The sequence below is a fragment of the Berghia stephanieae genome, chromosome 12 (genome assembly GCF_034508935.2).
Source record: "Berghia stephanieae isolate SIO BIC M18660-M18661 chromosome 12, UCSD_Bste_1.3, whole genome shotgun sequence".
In the NCBI taxonomy this organism is placed as follows: domain Eukaryota; kingdom Metazoa; phylum Mollusca; class Gastropoda; order Nudibranchia; family Aeolidiidae; genus Berghia; species Berghia stephanieae.
This window is the reverse complement of record NC_088371.1, coordinates 30,376,046-30,385,486: the sequence shown is the minus strand read 5'-3', so window position 1 is coordinate 30,385,486 and position 9,441 is coordinate 30,376,046. Positions and strand designations below refer to the sequence as shown.

The following is a 9,441-nucleotide window of genomic DNA, read 5'->3' as shown; positions in this document are numbered from 1 at the left end:
ATACAATGCTGTTAACGGTCATGTACTCATTTTACACCTGAGTACGGTGAGAGAATATGATTAAAGAGCCTTCTCCAAGGACTCAACAATGCGCCGAGCGAAGCTCGAACCCAGGACCTTCCGATCCGAAAGCGAATGTCATACCATTAGACCACATAATAGCCGCACATGCTTTAAAAGGCGAAATAAATGAACTTCAAGGTAGTCAAATATCAAACTTTTTGAATGAATAAGAAAAAAAAAGCACAGACAATCCATTGATATTGTCTTATATTGAAAGTACTAAGATTGAATTTAACTCTAGTGTAAAGTATTTGACAAGTTTTTATAGCTCATTCCATAGACAAAAGCTATACAATCTAAAATAACATGAAAGTGTCATTCTAAAGGTGAAGAAATTTCTACACAAAAGCGTTATTCCAATATGCAAACATGAAAAAAGGAACATATTTTAACTATTTTTATAAGGAAGATAAAAGATAATAATTTCCGTGTGGTCTTGAAATTATAACACCTCAATACTGCTATTTCATATCAAAAGTTAAAAATGAAAACTTTACAATAAATGGCATTGAAATCAATTACAAAAGATTTTCGAGTTTTCCTCCTGTAAAATTTGGATCTCTTTATTACAAATAATAAAAATATACTACTTAAAAAAGAAAAAACAACCGAAATTTGATGCATTAATGAATTTGTCGCAGAAAGATAAATCAAGATAAATTGATGGAAAACTAATATTCAGAGATCATTTAATGATATAAATACTTATGAGCCACCGTGAATAATATTCACTGATAGTTGCCCTTCAGTATGGAGGTGCAAATAATGTGAAATAGTACAGGGTGACAGTGAGTGGTATAATAAATATAAAATTAAGCTCATATATATATATATATATATATATATATATATATATATATATATATATATATATTATTTATATTTTTTTTTTTTTTTTTTTTTATTTTTTTTTTTTTTTTTTTTTTTTAAATTTTTTTTTTATAAGTTAGAATTTGACTTTATGGTCATATATTTATGAAACTTGGGTTACATTTATATCAGATTATAACAGTAATTTGATGTAGTTTCTGAAGTGGCAAAATAAATAGATAAAATAAAATTGAGCTTTATATAGATCAAAATCCACTGAATGTGGTGCTCAAAGCGCTTTACAAGGGGTCCCTGGTCAACAGCAACATTTAACATGTAGGACGGGACATGACGCCTGTTAGGCGATATTACAATTTTTCGGACAAAGACAACGCTGTTAACGGCCAGGTACTCATTTTACACCTGAGTACGGTGAGAGAATGCGAGTAAAGAGCCTTTTCCAAGGACTCAACTATGTGCCGAGAGCGAGGTTCGAACCCTGGACCTTCCGATCCGAAAGCGAGTGCCATACCACTAGACCACATAGCCATAATACCGTTTTGTGGTACAGGATCACATATACCGAGTAGGGGGGGGGGGGGTCCTTGCAACATATTATATAGCCTATCTTGGCTACCAAGACCGTAATGGTGGAGAAACAACTCAACAGTTCCATTCAACATTCGGCATAGCGTCCATCTCGGAATTCTGTTTCTCATTTAACCAATTCTTCCAGTCTCCCACAATTCCTGGTGGAAAAATAATATGCAAATATTTACACTATTTCATAATAACGTAATATTACTGAAAATCAATAAATTAAGCATTGTATTATAAAACACAAGATATGAAGAATGGCACTTGCCATTGCCACTCGCTTTAGGCTTAGATATTGTTATAACATGAGGTGCGATTTTAATACGTACTGAACTTTATTAAACTGCTGTAACGTGGTTTTCATGCGCGCGCACACAAACACACACAAACACACACTCACTATATATATATATATATATATATATATATATATATATATATATATATTCCCCTACCCACCCCCTTTCTATCTCTCGTCCCCTTCCCCCCCCCCCCCTCCCCTCCCCTCCCCACGGCGCATCTTACTTTACAAAAGTGTTATAAATATTTCAGTAAAAGCACAATGATTGATACCTTCAACGTTGAGGACTTAAGTTCCATGACGTTCACAATATTTGATTTATTAATTGGGGACTTCAACATCAATAATATTAACATAACAAAGGTCAAGGACAGGTTTCCATATCTGCAACCACTAAACTGAAAATATTATACAAAAGCAATGTCTTAAGTGTGCTGCTTTATGGAAGTGAAAGCTAGAAAATGACATCCTCCATAATACAAAAGCTAGAAAATGACATCCTCCATAATACAAAAGCTAGAAAATGACATCCTCCATAATACAAAAGCTAGAAAATGACATCCTCCATAATACAAAAGCTAGAAAATGACATCCTCCATAATACAAAAGCTAGAAACCTTTCAAAACAAATGTCTAAAAAGAATTTTCAACATATTTTGGCCTACACAAATAAAAAGTAGATCTTTTATAGAAAGCTGCCTGCATTAGCATTGGAGACCCAAAGAAACCTGGCGAAGGACCATGGAAATAGAAATTAAAGAAGCAGGCCTATCCTGGAATACAGCCATTGCAAAATAAGCAGTCGACGCAAAAAATTGAGATGTCTGGTGGATGACCTATGCACCCCTAGGCCCGAAGAGGATTAAGTAAATAAATAAGTAACTCTTCAACTGGCGTCAGTGCAGCACCAAACAAGAAATTCCACAATTAGCAATGACAAGAAGTCTTTTTCTCGTCTGCAATAAATACAAACGTTGAAGTAAATAATATAACCGCTAATCTAATCAATCGGACCTCAATTCTTTCTGCTTCACTAATAAATGATAACGCGGTATCTAGAAGACCGTGTTTATACAACAAAAGCTGTCTGTACAAAACTATTCTATTGACATCTGACATCCAAATGAATTAATGAATTCATTTCACAATGTCATATTTTGTTACGCATGATATGCTGCCTTTGACAACATGCTATTAGCTTAAAAAAACAAATTTGCAAGACAAAGCCAATGACAGAGACTTTGTTGCCAAGATTTTGTATTTTTTAAGAACAAGATCTTATGTAACATGAAAGAACACAGTGTACGATATAAAATAGATAGATAAATAAGCTGGATACAATACACTATCGGACTCACATTCAACGTTTAACCACAGTCAGATAAAACAAAATACCCATTTTCTACAGTACAAGTCGACGGCTAGTTACCCTTCTTGTACAATAAATCTTACAATATCAGTGGCTGTTTACAATCGATTGGAGAGAAAGATAAAGGGAGTAATAATAATAACAATAATGATAATAATGATAATAATAATAATAATAATAATAATAATAATATAATAAAAATAATAATAATAATAATAATAATAATAATAATAATAATAATATAATAATAATAATAATAATAATAATAATAATAATAAAATAATAATAATAATAATAATAATAATAATAATAATAAATAATAATAATAATAATAATAATAATAAAAAGATTAACAGAATGAAAAAGTAATCCGGTCAATAAAAGATCAATTGGCCAAAATACATATAGAAATTAAAAGACTTAAAACCCAGTACACTCATTGCAGGGGAAAGATAGCTGACACTATCTATTAGGCCGTTGCCTCTCGTTATGGGTCATCTCACGGGCCACAAGCCTCATCATTAGCAGTATATTGGCATGTATGGGTATAATAATAGAATGAAAAAAAAGGAATAAATAAATTAATTAATTAATGATGAAATAGAGGAATTCAATTAAAAGATAGACCTATATATTATATATATATATATATATATATATATATATATATATATATATATATATATATATATATATATATATATATAAATTGCCAAATGATATGAGTAAAGGTAAGGATGGGATTTCCTTCCTGTAATATAAATGATGAGTCGGCTATGTACAAGTCCCCCTTAACCTCCGCCTTTGGTACGTTTCCCTACTTACATTAACAGAACAGCAAGTTTCCATTTCCCCTTATTTCAGTGGACCATTCAGGGTTCATTCACTTGCACCTATAGGAATGTTATATATGCCATTAAATGTAGAAAATGTGATATTTTCTACATCGGTCAAACAGGCAGAAGTTTTAGGGAGCAACTGACAGATACATCTCAGCAGAAACATGTACATGTTTCTGACCATTTGACATGTCCTGACCAACAATCAGACATGTCAGTTTTCGTACTGAGACACTGTTCTGATACTCAGGGTCAAATCCTCACTGAGAGGAAACTTATTATCCGACTAGACACTTTGAAGCCAAATGGTATTAACACGATTAGTCTTCACATTAAAAAAAATTATCTCCCTATCTATCCCTATCTCTCCCTTCCTTAACATACTGTCCCTTCTCCCCTCCCCCCGCCTCTCTCTCTCTCTCTCTCTCTCTCTCTCTCTCTCTCTCTCTCTCTTATATATTTATTAATTATTATTATATTATATTAAAGACATTGTGGACAGACTAACAAATTAAAATTTTTGTTTACACTGTTTTGACATTTAAAAAAAACTTTTACTGCTTTAACTTTGATGATAGATTGCCTATTAGTGCTAGAACATTGTTTTTTTTTTGTAATTTTATATTCTTTAACTCAGAGAAATGGATGAAAACGAATATTTTCCATAGTTTTTTTTTCCAAATTAATAATCATAACAACAATAACAAAAATAATAGTAATAATAAAAACAATAATAATATAATAATAATAAATAATAATAATAATAATAATAATAATATAATAATAATAATAAATAATACATAATAATAATAATAATAATAATAATAATAGTAATAATAATAATAATAATAATAATAATAATAATAATAATAATAATAATAATAATATAATAACAATAATAATATTAATAATCAATAATAATAATAATAATAATAATAATAATAATAATAATAATAATAATAATAATAATAATAATAATAATAATAATAATAATAATAAATAATAATAATAATAATAATATTAACAATGCGTAACTTCTACAGAGCTCCTTTCCATCAAAGCTCATACAAACACACACACATACAAACACACACACACACACATTCACAAATATTTTTTTTAATTTTAAAGCATGCTATATTAGTTTATAGAATCACTCACAGAAACACTGAAAGGAGTAATCTGTCTCCAAAGAGGTTTTAAAGGAGGACAGGGAATTATTGTCGTCTGGTGTCTGCTGAAAGGACATTTCCCACAGACGGAGCTGAATCTGCGAAGGCACGTCATGAAAAGTTCGACTTATGAGTCAAACAGTGGAAGAACCAGGAACTAGATGAACGGAGAAAGCGATTTGGATTGTACATAGAAAGAAGGGGAAGGGGTAATTGGGAGCAGTGTCATGGATGCACTTAAAACAGTAACAGGCAAATTTTGTAAGCAATCCGCTTCTCCACGGGAAACCAATGCAGCGACTGCAAGACGATGTGATCTGAGTTTTTTAAAATATCCTAACAATACCAGCAGCTTTATTTTGGAGTGGACGCAGTCTTGCAACCGAGCAAGATGAGGAGGGAATATAGTCATATAGATTCTGTTACAGAATCTGATCAAATATAAAATCTCGGAAAATAACATGGGGGTTGGAAAAGATTGAAATATTAGTACCGTCAAATGGTGTAACTTTGCCTTTATAGATCTGGGCATACTAGTTTCCATCTAGTTTTGTAACAGTTATTTCTTTTGATGAAAAACCAAGTCCTCTAATAAAGAAAATAACTGCAAAAATGCCCGAGAAAGCTCCAAATGCTCCAAACAGGTTGAGGCAAAGTCACTCCAGTTGACGGTATTCTCTTTTTTTTTGTCGTGATCTACGTTATATATTGAGTTACCTTTTCGATATATTCCTGAGAGAAACGAGTCTTTCCTCTTTGCAATTTTTATTGTCTTAAATTCTGTTTGTCGAGCTATTTCCTCCATAAATGTATCCGACACGTCAACGTCCAAAAATCGAGCTAATTTCTTGATCATTTCTACGGGGTTGCGTAGCAGCTCCTCATATTTTACTACGAAAATAGGATTGGGGGTTGATGTTGACATCAGAACCCTCTGCCAATCGGATGCAGTTTTATAATAACATCCGTAGCTCACCTCGCCTCTCATGAACAGTTTGAAAAAGTTGTCAAATTTTCCATCATATTTATAACATGGTTTTAGATTTATGTGATGGTTGTAGTTACTGACTACAGTGTCCTTGGGGCATCTCGTGGTTAGAACTATTTTTGTCCTCTTATCTTTTGTTTCTTGTGGCAAATCGTCATAGGCAAAATGGGTGTTTAAAACACGTGGAGAAGGGAGAGAATCCAAAGCATATTCTGGTAAAAACTCGATAAATCCCTCAAATTCTTTCCCAAACTTAGATAAAGTAGTGGTACGCCGTATAAGCATTCGAACGACTTCGAAAACCCAATGACACCCGGATTTTGGATAGCCACAGATTAGCACATCGTCTTGTCGAATTTTTAATTTTTTTATTCTTGAGAGAATATCTAAGCCAAATGGAGGATAAACCTTTCCGTCCAGTTTGTTGGCGTAAATTGTAGCCCCATCATCGTCCATCACAAAATGATTGGCGTTGGATGACCGACAAATACGCCAGATATAGAAATATTTGAAAATGGACATTAGGTACCAGAGGATGTTGGACTTAACAAGAAAGTTGTATAAGATGTCTTTCACGCTCTCCATTTTCCTGGTGATCACAAAATGGTAAAATGATAGAACAGTTTGACTGAAGAAGGAGAAAACGAAGAAGAAGAAGAAGAAGAAGAAGAAGAAGAAGAAGAAGAAGAAGAAGAAGAAGAAGAAGAAGAAGAAGAAGAAGGTTTCAATTAAAGTCGTCTATATAAGTGTGACTTTTATTGACTTCAGTTTTATTTAAGGGTTATAAAATACGTTTAAAACAATAAAAATAAAATGAGTGAGTTGTATAACCCGTCAAGTCTCTTTAACATCATTCAGAGATCAGAGATGACATTGCTGTTTAGTCATGGTAGCGGAGATTAATACGGTTGTGCTAGAATATTTACTAAAGAAAAGTGGCAATTGGTCATTTGGTTACACATTTATAACAATACAATATTGGCATAGACACACTCACAAAGATGCACACTAGTAACATCGTAGTCATCGAAAAAAAAGACGGCATCAACAACAACAATGTCATCATCATCATCATCATCATCATCATCATCATCATCATCATCATCATCATCATCATCATCATCATCATCATCGTCATCATCATCATCACAACAACCTTCCAATTATTTTCGTTACAATCCTTCACTTTCACCATTCCCCTATAACACCATCACCATCTTCATCATACTTCATATTATATTACATAAAACATATTACAGTATGCGGGTAAATCTTAAAGAAGTAGACATTTTTTCTTTCTGTTGATGTATTGCATGAATTAATTGACACAAGTGAGATGCATGTTATGCTAGCCGCTAAACATGTCAGTAATAAAGATACATGTTATAAAAGCGCATCAAAATATTTCAATCATTTATTTTTTTCACAAAAGCGTTGCTACGCAGCAGTTGCCCACATGCATCAATCGATTCGCGGCCTGCCGATTCGAAAATGCGACGGCGGGGATGGCGAACTGACGCGTATATTGTCCCTGAACGTCGAGAGCAGAGTATGGCAAAAAATGAGCTTTTATCAAAGCTATTGGCCGTTCATTGCGTTGATATCCTCCTTCTACAGGAGACCCACCTTTACTCAGGCGCGCAATCTTCCCGATTCCAGATCCCAGGCTATACGGTGGTCCAACGCGAGGACACTTCGAGGCTCAAAGGAGGGGTTAGCGTTTACGCTAAAGAGCCATCGAAGGTAAGGGTCATTGAGAGCGTAACGGACAGCAATGGGGTGAACCGAATTTCCGTGGAAGTAGGTGGACTGTGTTTGCATAATATCTACAAACCACCTAGAGCGACTTGGACTACACCACCGGTACCGGTGGTCAGCCATCCTTCCATCTGTCTGGGAGATTTTAATAGCCACCACCACGAATGGGGCTACCGAGACTGCAACGAGGCAGGAAGACAACTCCGCTCATGGATGGACTGTAATGATCTACACCTAGTGTACGATCCTACAGCCAAGGGTACCTTCCGGGGTACCCGCCATGAGAAGGAGTATACTCCAGACCTCACCCTCGTAACGAAAGGCGCGAACGGTGAACCGCTGCAGGTGAAGCGGACAGTCCTCGGGGACTTCCCGCATAGCCAGCACAGGCCGGTTCTTGTCACAGCTGGGGTGACAATACCGAGGGTGCAGTCTCTCCCACTTTGCAGATGGAATTTCAGGAAGGCTGACTGGGAGGAATTCAGTTCCTATATCGAGCAGGTCTGCCCTGCCATTCCTCCCAAGTCCAAGAATATAACCAGATTTAGTAGGCTACTGGTTAAGAGCGCTCAACGCTCTATTCCACGGGCAAGCGGAAATTCTACACCCCTTGCTGGACAGCAGAGTCGGAAGAGCTGTACCGAGAGTACCAGCAGACCCAGTCCCAGGACACAGCCGATAGACTACTCCAGTCTCGGGCAGAGGGAAGGAAGCAACGGTGGCAGGAGACCGTGGAAAGTCTCGACTTTACACACTCCAGCCGCCACGCTTGGCGTTTGATAAAGAAATTGGACCCAGATCGGAATTTCGCGAAGGCTGCACCGGAATGCGAGGCAGACACAATTGCCAAGAATATTAAGAACCGTAGTAAGCGGGTCCCTAATCAGGCTTTTGAGCGCGGTGTCCGCAAGGCGTACCGTACGATTTTGGACTCGCTACCTGCGGAGGAGTCGGACTGGACGGCCCCGTTCAGTCCCCGAGAAGTGGGTACTGCCATTAGCGAAGTAAAGAACGGCAAAGCAGCAGGGATAGATGGTGTATATCCCGATATGGTGACGCATCTGGGCCCCAGGGCACGGGCCTGGCTAGCAGAGGCAATGTCTGACGTCCTTGCAAAAGGAAAGCTTCCACAAGTGTGGAAGCACGCGAAGATAGTTGCCATCCTGAAGCCAGGGAAGCCGGCGAAGGAGGCAGACAGTTACAGACCCATATCGCTGCTGAGCTGTCTTTACAAATTGTTGGAGCGTGTTCTATTAAACCGATGGGGGCCGGTCCTAGACGCTGCCCTGCCACCCGAGCAGGCAGGCTTCAGGGAAGGGAGGTGCACCACGGAGCAGGTCATTGCCCTTACAGAGCATATTGAGCACGGGTTCGAGAGAAAACAGCAAACAGGTGCTGTGTTTATAGACCTATCAGCGGCGTACGATACGGTCTGGTGCGATGGGTTAATGCTCAAACTTGCAAAAATCATAAGGTGCAAAAAGACCTTGAAGTTGTTCTCTTCGATCTTAGGGGAAAGGCAATTCCACGTCGCGCTGGGAGAC

At 36.4% G+C, this 9,441-nt stretch overlaps 1 protein-coding gene across 2 annotated transcripts in view; it reads right to left on the bottom strand.

Moving 5' to 3' along the window:
* Positions 1 to 1,247: 1,247 nt before the first annotated feature.
* The window catches only part of LOC144958400 (sulfotransferase 6B1-like), a 38,942-nt gene continuing 30,748 nt past the window's right edge, over positions 1,248 to 9,441 (bottom strand). For both annotated transcript variants that reach the window (XM_078890401.1, XM_078890400.1), the window contains exons 2-3: positions 5,869 to 6,728; positions 1,248 to 1,622 (exon numbers count right to left, since the gene is read on the bottom strand). In XM_078890401.1, the coding sequence (XP_078746527.1) occupies positions 1,537 to 1,622; positions 5,869 to 6,724 (942 nt within the window). In that variant the 5' untranslated portion in view covers positions 6,725 to 6,728 and the 3' untranslated portion in view covers positions 1,248 to 1,536. The remainder of the gene's footprint in view (positions 1,623 to 5,868; positions 6,729 to 9,441) is intronic.